The following is a 17,921-nucleotide window of genomic DNA, read 5'->3' as shown; positions in this document are numbered from 1 at the left end:
CAACGCGTACGTGTTCAACTATGATCGATCGCTTACTTACTTCGTTTTGCCATTGAAAACGCAGCGAACCACTTGAAGAACCATGAACAATTTATGATTTTGAACGCGTAATATTCGTTTCGAACGGAAAGGAGAGGAAAGGAAATCTGAATTGGATCCTTTGATGAATATTCTCTCATTTAAGAAATTCGGGGAAGAAATCAACTTTTATTTTAGATTGGACCATTCAGATCTCGATTTTTCATCAAAAATTCACGTAATTTTTCAGAAATCATTGATTGATTTGGAGGATTTTTAGATGAAGAAAGTCGCTAATTTAAAATTTTGGAAAGTTTTTAAGAAAAGAGAATGTTGCACTTCTTCTTATTTTCTTGTCGTAATAGTGTTAGATTGTCGGTGGTGATTCGTCTTTATCTGCCCAAAATCTGGTTAGTGTAATAATTAACTTTAAATTTGGAGGATGGTCGAGCATCTAATGTCCCGGGAAATAGCAGCGCATCAATGGAATTTAAAATGGAACTCGTTGACCTCTCGGACATCATTTTAATTGAAACCATTTTGATCTTAATACGATCTCGTTTTCTCGAAATTATTCCTTTAAAATACATGTGAAAATGTGAACAGTGTGCATTTTCTTTAATGTCATTTACGAATTATTAAGAAATAATATAGAAAAAATATTTATTACACGACTCAAAATAATATTATTATCCACTTCGAACTTTCCAAGATCTTTGACCGTCTTATCGAGTTTCCAATCGAGCTCGAACCGATAAAACTCGAACCTTATTCTCACGTCGCGTTACGAGTTTATAAGAGTTTCCATGGGTCGAAATAACGTTTCACGAATCGTCTCTTCCTCACGAGGAAACCGTGTAAAGATCCTCCAGGGAATCGATCGGCAGCATTTTCTTATCGCGTACTGACGCGTCGGTTCGTGTGTTTTTCGGTATATCAAAAGGGATTAAAGCTTCCTCGAATAATATATATATATTTCTTTATACGATAACAAAAATTTGTCATAAAGTTTTACTTAGAATAAACTGTATTTATATTTAATATGGAAATCGAAAAAGATAATGTTAAAAAGTTGTTCAAAAGTTTGATTGTAACATAAATTGTAATTTTTATAAAAAATTCTATCTTCAATTTCGTCTATTTTTTGTTTGTTTGTCTGTGTTCTTATTCGAAATTATTATTTCATTCGTATTATTATTTCGTGAAAACGAAGTTACCTAAAAATTTATCACATATTTCTGTCTTCACGTTCCACGTCAAAGAAAATAAGAGTGAGACCGGTTTCTATTTTTTTTTCTTCCTATAATTCTTTTCAAGAGCTATGCATGTTTTCATTTGCATACATCTTCTTTGATGCAAACTCTATTTCTTTTTCACCTTTGACGCTCCCGGAATTGTCCCTTATATTGTTGCATCTAGTATATATCGAACTACTGTATTCTTCGCACGATAATTATAAGAAAAATACGTAATATGAAACATATTCTGTTAAATTCGAAATAATTCGTATACTTTTGACAACTTGCACGCTTGAACTTTTTCAATATTTGGAATCTTCTCGATTTACTCGCGTCTTTGGAAAACGGGTTATTGAAGCTTTCTATAAAATTTAATTATTGGAAATTTCTAAATTGAATCATTTTTAAAACCTTTCAGAAAATGAAAGATAGAGATCCTCTTTAGGATTCCTTTTGAAACTTTGCAAATTTTTTAACGCTCCTTTATCATTCGATATTTCAAATCTCGTAGAATCGATTTTCGAAACTTTGTAAAAATCGAAAGGAATTCGAATGAAATAATCGAATTCCCAAGATCGACTTTTATTAATCGTCGCACGACTAAGCCATTACTTTCCATTTAATTCGCATTTAAAATTGCGTACAATTATCCGATCAAACAATCATTAATTCACGTCGCAGGATACTTGAGAATCATTTTCATCCCCCGCCTCGAATAACTTTAACGAGAAATTCGAAAAGCGAGGCGCGATAAAATACGAGCTTGTCACTTTTGATTCGAATCGAATTCCCCTCGGGAAATTATTTAAATATAACGAGAAATATCTTCCCCTCTCTATTGCTCCACAATATCTTCTTATGACAAACATCCTTCGAGCCGGTTCCATCCAATCTTCCAAGATACACGCGGTGCCTTTCCACAATTAATTTCGCGAGTATGGATGGTGTCAATTACATTCCACGTGAACATTTTCCACGGGGAGATGCGAGATTACTACAGAACTAACGTTTTCCAGAAAATTTCCATCTGTTACTCACTTGTGGTCGGCCAACGTGAAATAATATTGACGTTACACGATGATAAATAATGTTAAAATTATGCATCGGGAATGAGGAGGGTGGTGGAGATTTATATTTGCAGTGAAATATTACTTCTACTCGGTTAAAGCGGAAGCAGGATATGCAGAGTGGAATTATCTTTTAGCTGCGAACCCCTCGTCGCACTGGCTCTACATTTCCAAAATATGCGTGCCGGATTTTCAACGTTTCGTCGTAAATCACGGGATTTTTTTTTTCTCTCTCAAATGCGATTATTTGCGCTCGAAACGGAAGAGTGTATAAAAATACAAAAAAAAAAAAATGAGATTGGATTAATATTTGTTCAACAATAGCTGAATCCACAAGATTTAAAATTGAAAAATAAATTAGTTCGTTGTATATAATATATATATATATATATGTATGATACAACGAATTTTTATCATTATTTATGATTAAATTTCGTCGATCAAAATTGTCGATTCGAACAATTTTCAATGAAAAATTTTCTAATTCTCCCTCCGATCTTCCATTCGATTCGACATCGATATAAAAACTCAAAAACACGGTAATAAAAGTATCTACAAATAGATAGGATCGCAATCGATATTAAACAACGCGAATTTCATCAACCACAATTTCACATTCTCTGTCTAAAAAAAAAGAAAAAAATTTCCTGAAAAAATGGAGATAGCCGCGTTTCCGGTTTCAAAACTATCCGCGGCGTTCCCACGTGCGATCATATTTCATCCGATTGGTTGTCGCAATCGCGGGGATAAAAAGGCCGCGAACATGTCACGTTTCCGCAGGCTTATTTTTCCGTGTACTCGGTGTTCGTAAGTTCCGCGATAAAATCTCGGCGGAAACTCGATGGATCGATTCCCAGTTTTTTTTTTTTCACAATATTTCAGAGTGGTTTATATTCCGATATCCAGTAATTAAAGTTTGACATGAAGAGAGGGGGGATTTTTATCGCGACCGATCGTCATTCGTTTCACGGTTGTAAACACGGTTTTTGGAATCGTTTTGTGGATAAAAATTGAGAATGACGAAACATCGAAATGATACGATACGGACACTGATATCGTTGTTTCGCGAGGGCTTTTTGACAAATAGTAAACCGATGAAAAATAATATACGTTGTTTTACACATTGTCGAAAATTCGAAAGTCGAATTGAACTTCCATTAGCTTCGTTATTTCGAATTATTAGCTCGCGAATTATTAATCAAGCAGAAGGGCAGATAAATCGATCGAATTAATTATCGTGCCATCGAGGCCCAAAGGATTATCAGCTTGTTAGGTTGACGTATTATTAAATTAATGGCAAAGGATCGAATAAAAAATAAATGATAATTGAGAGAGAAAAATCAGGAAAACTTCACGAAACATGATGAAATTTTATCTTTAACTTATATACTTATTGAAGTATCGATAATATAAATTACAAATCTTGAATTACTTAATAATCCAGTGACACCGCCAGTTTCGAATCCTTTGGAAACGGAGTACTTTCGCGTCGGGTTCGATTCAAATTTGATAAGTACATATTGAACTTGATCCACCACGTATGTGATCCCACTAATTTCCAAGGGCGTAACCGAATGCCAACCGTTTCTCTTCTCTCGTAGCGGAACCGACATGCGCATAGACAGATCATGTCGTCGCCATAGAAACGTTTGTGAGTCTTAAGGCTTGCAACCCCCTCGGAGCCCGTCAAATGCCTTTATTTATAACGTCCGTGACACGTGCGCCCCGTTATCGGCCCCGACCAATCTCTTTCCCACAAATTGCTGCCCACCTCTATCCCTCCAATGTTTGGGATCAAGGTTGAGAACCTGTTCGTGATCTGGAAATTCTCTCGATCCGTTTTTTCTCTCTCTCTTTTTCTCTCTCTCCCCTTATCTTTCTCTTGATCCAAAATATACCCTTATCTTTCTCTTTTCTCTTCCTCTCTCTCTCTTTCTCTGTTCCTCCTTCCATATTTCTCTGTCTGTCTTTTTCTCTTCTTGATCCAGGATTAAGAAAAAAGTGATTGATATGCAAGGATGAATGGAGGAAAATTCTATTTTCTGTTTGCTATGGGGAGGGAGGGAGGTATTTTTACGAGGTTAGGATACAGCAGGAGGGTTATAATGGAGTGATTAGGATAAAAGTATGATCGCGTGGGCAGGTTCGAAAGCTGTGGTTATACGCGAAATCTTGGTGATTATGTTGCTCACGTGGGTGTAATGTGATCTCTTTATTCTCTTTGCTCTTTCTCCTCTCTGCTCTTTGCTCTCTCTTTCTGAATTATTGAATCAATTTATGACTCGGGTGATTCGTCAATTCTCAACAAATTTTTTTTCCTTTTTTGCAACCGAAGGAAACGATGATATTTTATAAATTACGAATCAGTTAATTTATTTTTTGCATTAAAAAAGATTGCATCGATATGAATTTGTTGATATTATTTAGGTAATTCTAAGATGATGTCGTTTGTTTTTCTACGATTGACATGACACCGGATTTTAGTATCCCGTACGATTGATCCGTATCTGACTATGACCTGCCTTTTCTATTTCGAGAACCTTACGTTTACGACTGTTCCATCATCTCCCTATATCGTATGAAAATCGTATAAATTATACGATCAAACTCGAAGGAACACGATAACTCTCGTGAATCTGCAAATACCGTGCTATTGAACAACAAACATAGTCAGGAACAAATTAACTGTAAAGAATTTGTAAGACAGCAGAAAAGAGTAAATAGAAAAAATTCTCTACTTCCTTTCTTAATAAAATAAAAGGATGAGGGAGAAGTGAATGGAAAAATTTTTTCCCTTCGTTCGAAAATAAAAGAAACAAAATTTCCATGTATTTGGATAGATCTCATCGTTCACATTTGAATCCCAAGAATATTTTCCAAAAGAAGGAAATGAACTCGAACAAGTTGGAAATAAAATCACGAGTGGCCGATACGTGGATACAGAAGTTCGAAATCTGCCGCAAACTGATCACGGAAAATTAACTATTACTCGATTTCGAGGCAGCGTTTCGCTCACGGATGCGTTAGTGGCGCGTTAGAACGTGTCTATCTTCCGGGGAATCCGCGGGCAAATGACCGCGAACGGAATTCAATTTCGTGGATGGTATCGCGAGGGAACAATGGCGAATCCCGACGAATCGATATCAACCCTCGTGTTTCCGCGCAATTTTTCTTCCATGCGACGTGTTAACCATGCTTCAGACTTTAATTTCAGGGATAGAAAAGGTGGTGGTGTATGGAAGGGCAGGATGGTCGATGGACTCGTTGTAAACAGACACTCGTGTGCATCGAGGCTGTGTAACAAGTTGTGTCGAAATTGGGAAAGTTTCCGGTTTTAAACACGGCCAGATTCGAATTAGAAGAAGGAATTTCTCATATGTGCCCTTTTTTTTTTTTTTTTTTTTTGTTGATAATAAAGTTGCCGAGTCAATAAGACGATCAGATTAAACTGCACGTGGCATACAAAAGTCAATACAAATATAAAGTATCCAATAATAGGTATTATTATATTTATACGACAAATCTTTATTTCTTTATTCGTGAAAATTTCATTTTGCAAAATCCGATTAAGTTAAGAAAAAGTAAGGGAAATATTTATTTTATACATTTTTTTTGTAATATTTTTATTTAATAATATTAATTATTATAATATTAATTATTATTATAATATTATAATATTATTATTAATTTTATTTATAATATTTTTTTTAATGTTTTTTTCAAGAAATCATCACTCTATCTCGAAATTATGATTGTCGATCTTTAAATTTGCAAAAGTTAACGAAAGGATTATACGATTTAATGGAAGTGAATGGAATAAATTATAAAATATAAGGTTGATTAATATTTGTTTGGTCGGAATAATGGCGAGAATTCGTTCGAACAATAGTAGGATTGGGGGGTGTAATGATGAAACATAGGGGTTGGAACGATGATAAACGAGGAATTTGTTGGGATGATTGTTTTGGGTGTTTGAGGGGTTGTCCCGGGCTTTGAACGAACGAAATCTTCATGATAAATCTTATGAATGTGATCCCTCGTATACACGAGAAGAAGAAGAAGACTTGGATTTTAATCCTATCCTAATGGCAATGAAATCTCGAAACTGGAAATTAATTGTATCTTTGAGAATAGTTAGAGGAACGCTTTGAAGTGCATTAACAGATTAACACTATCTTAAGTGATAAAATTTACAGAGATTTTCATACATAATTTCGAGGAAGGGTTAAGAGATCGGTAATCAAATTCTGAAGCTTTGATTCTTAACAATTATTTAACGTGAATATTTTGACAGATTATTATTTTTTTTCTTTTTACAGCTTTGAAATTAAATTTGTTTTATTAAAAAGGCAAAAGATCCTCTAATTTAAAGCGAGTTTCACGAGCGAATCACAATGACCCCACGTGACTAGTTCATTAATAATGTTAACGAGTAGATAATTACCTGGAAACGGTTCAACTTCGAAGCCCCAACAAGGTCATCTCTGGACTCTGGCTTCCCTAATTTTTATTAAATTTCCTGTCTTTAGTGTTGTGCATCGTTCGTGTTTCCAAGTTTTCGAATCACGAACCTTTGAAAATAATCTACTGCATGAATATGGACACTGAATCTCTCGACCCCGACTTCCTTAATTTAAGTTTGAAAATATTATCCATCGTGGAAATATCGACAGTGATTGCATCAGCTGGTACATCCAACTTTCCTAATTTTTATTAAATCTTTACCTTTGACGCTGTTCATATTTTCCAAGAATTCTGAATTAAAAATTTAAAAATATTATCGCGTGAAAAATATCGATATTTAGCTTCCTTAATCTTTAAATTAAAAACACACCTACGTTCGTACTTTCAAGATTTCAAATCTTGGAAATATCGATTGAGGTATACCGACGAATTTTTCCACGAGGTCTAATTAATTCAATGTTTGCGTATCATTTCAGCCCTGGAATCGAATAAAATTTTTATATATATATATATATATTTCTATATTAAACACGTGCTGTGAAATTTTCAGCAAACAAAAGGGCTATCATGTTTTTTTTAAAATGAAAACTGAATATTTCTTTTCAGTTTACTTACTAATTCGAATTGTTCGATTATTTAACTGTGAAAAATAGACAATGAAATAATTACTTTTGTTTAACATTTAGATGATATACTTTAAAATATTTTTTAACGGGATTGAAAAATTAATTACGAACGAACTAAATTATAGAAGTTTATGCATCATTAATTGATAATTTACATTTAATTAAAGAGACGATGAAAATATGAATAAAATAAAACGTTGAAAAGAAATTAATTAAATTTTGAATTATCCGCTTCATTTTCATATCATATATTTCCATCTCAATTTATTTAACAAACAATTGAAAGATCGAAATATTAATAGCGCCCAAAATTCGGAGTGATCAATAACTAGTTAAATGTTTCAACAGGTATTAATCGACTAATTATTACATATATACGTAATTACTTAGTTTAAACAGTTAATTAAACTAAACATGTTTGTTATGATACACACACATACAAACACATATATTTTCAAACGATACAAATTGAAATAACTTATTCAATTTTTCATTATATATCTCTCTATTATTGAATTTCTTATAAAGTATTATTCTCAATAAAAATTCCATAGGTATAGTATATTTCTTCAAGAATTTTATGTACGATTTTCGAAATACATATACAATTATCCGTCGAAATCACGATATCGAAATGAGATTATTAGAATGGAACAAAGATAATCAATTCGAAATATACGGTTCAATTGGCAAAATCCATAAATCGCTATATATAGTCGAGGCTTGAAATTGCGAAAAATCGTGTACCGTGTTCTTTGTCGAAACCTTGGAACATTCTTCTTATTTTCGTTGCGAATATCGACAACGTGATGAAAAGGGAAAAAGGAGAAGTAAAAAGTGTGACCGAAAGCGGGAAATACTTTGCAAAGCGAAATTCTCTCGCGAATTCTTTCTTTTGCCTTGTATTTAATATGAAAATTTTTTCGCGGATACAAAATAGGATGAATAGAAAAAATTCTACAAGCTCTGATTAATGCTAAAAGTTAAAAATATAATAAAAATATAAGTTTAACACGTAAGCTTTCCTTTTTTCTATTTCTATTTCTCGTCAAAGTTTATCGCGTAATTCTGAATCTTCGTTCCTGATATTGAAATCAATCGGCATATGATCAGATGTGTTAATACCTCATCGACTGGCAATACGTTGCTGAATAATTACGCAATTATTAACTTGTATTTCATTATTGGAACAGGATAGTAATTAAGCGAGCTTTGCCGGGCATACGTAATGGGATGAATAAAGCGTGGACCAATCAAGCGTTATTGTAACTACTAATAAATTTTATTTGTCATTCGTCGTGTCCTTCCCTCCGATATATTTTATTTAATCCAAAACGTTTGTATCTCTCTATTTCATTAATCGATTGTACAACTTGCTCGAAATAAGAATTTATACAAAGATCGTGGAAAATTGTATTAATTATCAATATCAGAAAAGTAAGTAGATCAATTTTAAATTTAAATTTAAATAATATTTTTCACATTTTTCAATTTCAGATCGCAAATAGTCTTCATGAAAAATCCATCTCAATAGAATTAACGAAGAAAATAACAAAAGTTCCAAAATATCCATTCTCAAACGATATTTCTGCTTAAACACTACAATACTAATCTCAATTAAGGAATTCATAATACGAGGAATCCATACAGAATTGTCAATTAGAAGTTGAAAGAAGGGAGTTACGCGAGGCGTGCAAACAGGCGGAGAGGAAAAGCAACCCGCAGCCTGTGCTCTCGCACGATATGCGCGCAAGCAGCGTGAAGTGCGGGTACGCGAGTATGTACATCGCAAGCGTTTCCGCCTGCAGGCAACCCTTCTATTAAAATGACTGTAAATTGGTGCTCGAGGATTGTGGATTTAACCCCGTGTTCACCAGACGTTTTATCCCCAACGTTTTCGCCAACGCGCCAGGTTAATTTCCTCCGTGATATCGATCGGCGAATCGATACATCGCCCGCTAATATTAATCCGTTTGTACATCATTTGAATTTGCCCGACTTGGAGGAATAATTCAATGCGATCAACAGGTTATTATTATCCATTAAAAATGTTAATGGATACGTTACGATATAGGAATGTTTTGCTTCGTTAATTAATTTCGGTGGAAATAATGGAAATAATGTTTTAACGGAGAATGAATTTAAGTTTACTTTCGATTTTGTATTTAAATTTTAACTCTATTTTCCTTCGTATATATATATATAGAATTTCTCTTTTTGGGAAATGAATCTTCATTCTAATTCTAATTGATTGTTATTCGGATTGAATGATTACCTATTAAAAATTTCCAGATGTAGAATATCGTAAGAAATATTGGAATATCGATGATCCATGAGGAATCGATAAAAGGGAATACGCAGTTGAGTTGATTCGAAAAGGATGGAAGGCATCATCGATTGAACGTGTATGGAATTAGGATTGATTTACACGTGGGATACCGCGGTGTCATGATCGCAGTTAGATTAAATGCTGGAATCGAATATCTGCAAACGAATTTGATGCCCGTGTCGTGATTAGTTGCCGAGCATGATTTTACCGATTTCGAATCATTGTATCTGAGAGATTTAGATTAGGGAGAGGGGAGGGGGCGATGATTCACGCAAAACTGATCGTTTATCAAGGGTTTAGAGGAAATTAGCGACCGTATTTGATTGCTTTGCCCCCGATTATTCGACACGTCTCTTCGCATCCCCGTAATTTAATTCAGGATCATCAAATCTAATCGAATTCCAATTTAGCACAGTTACGGTTACAGTGTAAAGTCAAAAAAAAAAGAAAAAAGAAATACGTAATAAATTAATCGAACAACAAAACTTTGAACGCTTGAATAAAATTTAAATGAAATTAAACGAATTAAAAATTCCTTCTGAACGAGCAAATTGATCGTAAATATTTGTTAAATACAACTTATCTATCGTTCTTCGCTTCCTCTTCGTTCCTTGAAAAATTTTTTCCATGATATAAATTTCAATTAAGAAATAAAACGAACTCGGCCTCGATGAAAGAACTTCCACAAAAGAAATCTTCAATCTCCACGCTACCTTACAACTGCTTCTTATAATAACTAGGTCGAATATTCTTCGATCCTCAATCTGCCCAGAAAATTTTCTTCAAAGACTGAAGAAAATTCCCCCTTTCCGTCTCTTTTCTTCCGCTCAAGTATTGCGAATCTCGTACATCATACGTACTTTGGTCGAACAATCGAAATTATATCAACAAAAAAAATAATCTTTTTTCTGAAATTACGTTTCACCACCAATCCATAATCCTCCTTTGCGATTCCACCTATCGAAGAAACTGCATCATGACGGATTTCATGCTCATCGTTATCGATGAGAGAAAAGAAACATTGGAAAAGCTATCCGTTTGGTCGTCGTCCAAAAAAAGAATTCTTGTAACACGGCGAACGAGCGATTTCTCGTGGATGAATTGGGAGAATCATCGTGGTATTTCCACGAGGAACACCTGGAACATCGGCAATAATCGTTCGTTGAATGGGCCAAGCGATTCTCTGATAAATTGGACCGTTAGCGGGAGGATGCTGATCGCTGTGCATCAATCGCTGAAACGCGATTTCGTAAAGGTGGTTGGTAACTCGATTTTCGGTTAGTTTGTGGCCTTTGCTTCGCGTTGCTCCTCTCTGTTAGTTTTTTATACGTTTGTTGGAACAGTTCGAATAAATACGGAACGTTTCACGGAAATATTTTATTCGGAAATATTATTTGGCTTCGAGTGTAAATAAAAATTCGAGTTTCTCAATCTAACATTGAACATAAAATTCGTATCAATTTATATCTCTTAACATTTTAAATCTCTTAACTTAGAATGATTAAATATTCTGAATAAAAGATTTTATTTATTTTATTCTTGAATAAAAGATGCAGATTAAACATTAAGGAAGTAAATTATATTGGAAATGGAATATAGAATGGAATATAGAAATATAGAAAATGTGGAATAATAGAATACTGAAAAATTACATTGCAAAATATAGAAGAATATAAACACGCTCGTTACATTATTTTTACTTTTGTTGCGCTTTATTCACCGAGGCGAGACAGGGCCGAGACGATTTGCCGTGAACGTGCAATATCGATGATCCAATCGAGGATTATCACCTCCTAAAGACAATTGACCCTTCGCCCAACGTCGAACAATTTCGATCGACAACCATAGACGATAGTGATAACGGCTTCGGCTCCATTCGTATCCGGCGAATTTATTGGAATGGCGATGTTCTCTTGGTTTTCCAACGATATTGGCGAACCCGTTCACCGGTGAAAAATCAGCGAATGAAATACAAATTTTACACATCTTTTATTTTTAAAAACATTTCATAATTAAATATATGTCTCCATGCGACTTTAAATCATTGCAATTGTGCAAAATCATAATGAGACTTGAACATTTCTACAAAAAAAATCGTGAGAAAGGATTACAAATTTTGTCATCAAAACTCACTCAGAAGATGGAGAATACGATGCCATTGAAGCCAGTTTTTGATTTATCCCGATATCTCAATCGGTTGCCGAGATATAAAGATTGAAAGTTTTCATAGTATTTAAGACAGCGCAGCGATATATTATGAATGGACCCTGACCTACGTTTTTTCTTGGAAATGTGTACTACGTTTTTCCAGGAATCGCGTCTGTCGCTTGTCTGGACTTTGGAATAGGTCAGTAAGACGAAGTGCGAGTAAGAGGTCCGAATAAGAGACAAGGACGGGGATAGTAAACGATTAAAAATTACCTTTTTCTTTACACGATGATATCTCGGGAACCGGAAGTCGTATCGAAATAAATAAAAAACCATTTTAAAGAGGAAGATTCAGCGCTTCTAATGATTCTTTATTGATTGACCGGAAGTCATTATCTTCGGAGTTATAACGGTTCAAATTTTTCCTAATTTTAATAGGATTAATCGAATTTAAGATAAATGATTAAAAATTATCTTTTCTTTACACGACGATATCTCGGAAACCGGAAGTCATATCGAAATAAATAAAAAACCATTTTAAAGAGGAAGATTCAGCGCTTCTAATGATTCTTTATTGATTGACCGGAAGTCATTATCTTCGGAGTTATAACGGTTCAAAGTTTTTCTAATTTTAATAAGATTGATCGGTTTTCTTCAACTAAATTATGTGTTTGATATATTTCTTTTCTGAAGAAGTATTGTTCATAACGATCCTTACTAACAATAGACGATATTGTATTAATAAAAATACAAAGTAAAAAATGTACGAGATTAAATTACAACGAAGATAACAATTTCACTCGATTCTTCCTTTTAATTATGCTTCATTGATTAAATGCCTTGTTTTTCGTTCATTTCAATATCAATACATCATCAGGTAGATGAGAGACGTCTCCCTTGAATTTGTATAATGGAATCATATTTACGGAAGCGCGTGCTTCGCACTCCTCTGTGGCTAATTTATATTCCTCTTACGCGTAACTAACTAATTAACCGACTGCCTACCATTATGGAAACCACAGATTCACTGCTGCAAAACCAAAATTTAGTCACTGAACAGCGACGCTTCCTGAACCGATTAAATTGATATATTCATATAAATTTCCATTTTTTTTTCGTCTCGTTAACTTTCTCAATTCTCGACAATTCTTTTAGAAAACAATTTAAAAATTTTACGTGTATAATCATCGTTTGTTTATTCTTCCTCATTCTTATCTGTGTATTTGTAGCGATAAAATTTCTATTTCTATTTATATTTATAATCATAGCACTAAATTGGAATATTATTCGGAGAAATTCCTGTGTATAGGAAATATAGTATGTTATCGACCATATACGTGACATTACATAATGTATAATATTATAGTTCCTCTGTCATTTACATACCATTTGTGTCTTCTATTTGCATAGATTCGATGGTATATGAAATTTCGTTTAAATTGTACGATTTAAAAATAAAAAATGGAGGAAATATATATATATAATTTTCGTAAAAGAAATATGTTCACTACAAAAATATAAAATCATTATTTTAAAAAGATTTATTAGGATCGTCGATTTGTAACTTGTAAAATTTCATTAATAATATTGATTTAATCGTGAAATTTTCTTGACAAGAGAAAAAATTAAACATTAAATAAAAGTTAAGCTAAAAGAATTATCCGATCAAGAGCGAAACAAGCTCAAAGACAAAGCTTAACCTTCGTTCTATATTCGTTCACTTTCGTTCTCAATTATTGGATTATTTATCACGTTTAACGAGCTTCGATCGCTTCAACTTTTATTTTATTCCTCTTCAAACTCTTATTACGTAATTGTTGCGCACAAAATAAAGAGAATAAATTTTATAAAAGAAATATAATTTATATTCATACGTTTACACTTTTCGTCAATTTTCTCATTAAGCAAATTCTTAACCTCTCGAGAAAACAGTTTCTCTTTCGAAAAGATACGAATATTAATTAATCCACATTAATCTAATATTGTTTAATTTACAGAATTCATAAGAATAGAGTGAAACCGTTATTGTTTCTCATTTATTATTTCTTGTTAACCCTTCGCCATATCGATTCCACGTGGTTTTATCCAACTGTTAAATCGCGTCTCGCAGTTTTTTCGGCGAATACAGAGATCAGTCCCAGCTCGACTTGACATTTTCGATTTAATTAACAGAGAGAATACTCGGATTGAAGTGCTTCGAGTGATTCGAGGGTTCTTCATTCGAGACTTAACAATCCTCGTCGTATTAAGATTTTCCGCGTCCTTGGATTTTCATTGTCAATCGTGGGTTACAAATGGCTCACTTTGCATCGGTGAATAGCGGTGAGATCAAAGGGAAAGTTCCAACGAAGCTCGACGGAGTACCATTACGTGCAATTAATAGAATTATTCGATTTAAATAATTAGAAATATAATATATATAGATAGATATTATTTTAGATTAGTAATTGTTACTTTAATTTAAAAAAATTAAATAACAAAAAAATATAAAATTCGCATCTAGCTTGTAAATAATTGCGCAATTACGCGAAGTTAAAACAAATATTCCGAATTAAAAGGGACATAAAAATGTTTGTTTCGACCGAATTAAATGTACGAAATGTGAAAAATGTTCCCGTTATTTGAAGAAAAATCGATCAACTTGTGCAATCGAGATAATGAATGGGCAAATTTGTTTAAATTTTGTTTTAATTGTCAAACGCATTTTTGATACCAAAAATTTCACACGTTTATCACACTTCAGTATTAATTCGTTTTTCAAATTAAAGAATAAATATTATCACGCGATAAAAAAATATTTAAAATGTCGAAAAATTTTCAATAAATAATTATTACTCGAACTTTAATGATACGATAAACTTTAATTTTCGGAATACAATTTTTCTTCTTCGACAAATTGAATCGACCATTTCCTCCTCTACGTCAACAGTAACAAGTAGCAAATTATTCGCGGAATTGGTATGTTGAGTTTGCATTTCTCCTTTCATATTATCCACCACCAGACACGGCACTCGTGGACATTTCGTGAAAGACGAGATCCGTGGATATACGAATTTTTTTTTCTTTTTTTTTTTCCTCTCCACCAGACGCTTTTTACGAGGCTGGAAAATGCAGTCGGAAAAGTTGAACGTCACCTTTAAAAAAGAGCACGGCTCGCGTTTGACTTTTTACGAGCAATAAGTAAGTTTACGCAGACGTTTCAATATTTTATTTTTCTTTGTTTTTACTCCTCTTTTCCTGTCGAACGGGGTTGCAATTAATTCCTCGTGAAAAAATTCTCATTCAAAGTTGTTCATGAGGAGAGGATGAGGAATATGGGCCGATTGATCGAAATGGAAATATTACAATCCTGCTATCAGAAAAATATATTCAAAGAAAATATTATCTTGTTCATGGATTTGTCTTAAATTTCAATATTTAATATCGATCAGTATGTATTTTTAATATATTGATAAATAATCTCGAAATTTTTAAATTGATTTTTATTTGCAGGATGTAGGTATGTAGAGGAGAGTAAAAATTTAAAGGGAACATTAAAAAGAAGTCGAGAATATGAATCATTGCTATCTCTGTGATCGCTATCTCATCGACGGTATGAATCGCACGATGATTTTACTCCTTTGAAATTTCTTGCGTAAAATTTTTACGAATCGTTGATGAAACGCGAGAGCGATTAATCGTGTCGTTAAAAATTGCTTTAAAATGTAAAGCATTTTCTTTCGATTAAAATTTTCCTTTTTAAAATGTAAATTGTTTAATCAATCAAATTCACTATAATTTATATCAATTTATATATATATATATATATATATATATATATATATATATATATATATATAAATTGGATAAAAAAAAGTTTGATATATTTGAATAATTCTTGTCCAGAAGGAAAGAATACAGAAATAGAAACAATTATTATTCTTCAAAAGAAAAATTAAAATTTTTCACTGCATATATTTTCGATGCACTTTTACAAATCAATTCAAAATTCTTCCAGGATATAATATTAATTTCTCATCCCTTCTCCTCCCCGAAAAAACAGAATTTTTACAAATCACAATCCCTTGGAGCAAATTTTCCAGAGACGAAATAAAAATATGAATTTAGAGACGAGAATAAAGGCGAGGTATCGTCTGAATCGCAGAACTGGGATTTACGAGGACGACGTTTTATGTTGCAGGCCTCGTTTTACTCGACAGCACTGAAAACCCTGATCTCTGTGTCTACTGTGATACTGCTTGGCCTCATATTTGCTTACCATGCCTTAGAAGTTCAGGTGCGTATGAAAAAAAAAAAAAAAAATAAAATAAAATAAAATAGAAAAGAAAAAAAGAAAAAAGTCCAATAGGCTCGATGTCTTTGTAGCGTGCATGTAAACAATCTGCCGTGGACGTTACCGCATCCGCGAAACGAGGGTGGGGAAAAAAAGAAGGAAAAAAAAAAAAAAAAAAAAAAGGGCGAATATAAAAGGCTCCGCCGTTTGCACACATCTGTGAGGTTTCATTTCACGGAAACGGAACATGGGTAGACCGTCTTCCACGGCGGAAGAAATATCTCGATCCTCGTGCCGCTCTGTATTATGCAATTCCGCTTTTACTACACTTTTAGCCACCGTTCCCTGTGTCACTGATAAATTTCTTAAATAAACCCGGCGAAATTTTTATTTCCCACTTAGTCAACTGAAATTTGCATGCATGAAAGACGAGATTACTCGTCGAGATTATTTTATCTTAAAATATCGACGATTTTTCTCTTATCAATTTATTGTTTATTTACAGGATGCAGGTCCTTCGATAAATAAAAAATAGGATGACACAATACATGAAATTGTATTGCGTGAATATCGTGATAATTATTATCAATTGTATTAAATTATAATTAAACTATACAAATTATGATTAAATTATTATGACTATTTATTAGAGATGGATAGATTAATAATTACTTCATTAATAATATATCGTTATTATTCGCCATTTAATGCAATTGAGTTGATCTGAAAAGAAAAAAATCCAATATGATTCGATGATGATATTGTAGAGAACGTTGTGGAATAATTTATATTCTCAAAATTTCTCTCGCAGTCTGTTTATCATCTTCATTCATTCCTCTTATTATCGAAATTCTAACGGAACGAGTTCCAAAAGTGATCATAAATCAACTTAAAAGAGACGCTTACGAGCATCGATCGCGCCAATTAGAATGTTTCCAAAGGCGTTTCCGGCTGGATTGCTTGTACGGTTTCTAATTGGCTGTAGACAGAAGGTGTTGGAGCGAATTGTAATCACGTGTGCAAAGGTTCCAGGTGTCGACAAGATCATCGCTTCTTTATTTTTTTCTTCCTCTCTTCTTTAAATTCTTACAGAAGATTTATTATACTCGTTCGCTTGGACAGCGAAATTAAAAAAAAAAATTCATCAACTTGACATTTTATTGAGGAATCATGGTTTATATCGCAATAGTAAAATTTCGTTGGAAATAGAATAGAATAGTTGCTACGATTATAAGTGTACATTTCGATTCACTTATTTTCTTATATTTATATTTTTCGCCTCACTTTCTTTCCATTCGATTATTTAATCGGATTAACTTTTTCTAAAATTCGATCAAAAGAGATCGAGAACATGTAGAAAATCGACATGTCTATCGAGCACGTACGTTACTCCTAATCTCTCCAATGATTAATCGAGCAATTGATACAAAATTAATTTTCTCGGTTTCCGGCTACTTTCTCTTGATTAAATCTGATTAATGGCCGTGAAATTCCACCGGCACAAAAGTGATATTGAGGGGTGGGTCGACGCGCAGTGAATAATGAACTGTTAGCGGGATGGCTAGAGAGAGAACTTTCAATGACTGGCTATCGGAATCGAATTGAATTCTTCATCAACTTTTCAACCCTCTTTCACTCAACCGTAAAGTGACCAAGTGATTTTGCAACTATATTAATCTCTATCGTTACATACGAAAATTACTGTGAGCTAACTAAAGAATTTGTTCGCTTTAATTATTCATCTCTTCACGAAATTGT

The 17,921-nt window shown here is 33.2% G+C and overlaps 1 protein-coding gene across 4 annotated transcripts in view; it reads left to right on the top strand.

The window, feature by feature from the left end:
• The window catches only part of LOC410317 (small conductance calcium-activated potassium channel protein), a 228,054-nt gene that overhangs the window by 167,744 nt on the left and 42,389 nt on the right, over positions 1–17,921 (top strand). For all 4 annotated transcript variants that reach the window (XM_006566310.3, XM_393798.7, XM_016914843.2 and 1 more), the window contains one exon: positions 16,071–16,166. In XM_006566310.3, coding sequence (XP_006566373.1) covers positions 16,071–16,166 — 96 coding nt within the window. The remainder of the gene's footprint in view (positions 1–16,070; positions 16,167–17,921) is intronic.

This window comes from Apis mellifera, linkage group LG11 (genome assembly GCF_003254395.2).
Source record: "Apis mellifera strain DH4 linkage group LG11, Amel_HAv3.1, whole genome shotgun sequence".
NCBI lineage: Eukaryota > Metazoa > Arthropoda > Insecta > Hymenoptera > Apidae > Apis > Apis mellifera.
This window is presented reverse-complemented; position numbering and strand designations above follow the sequence as displayed.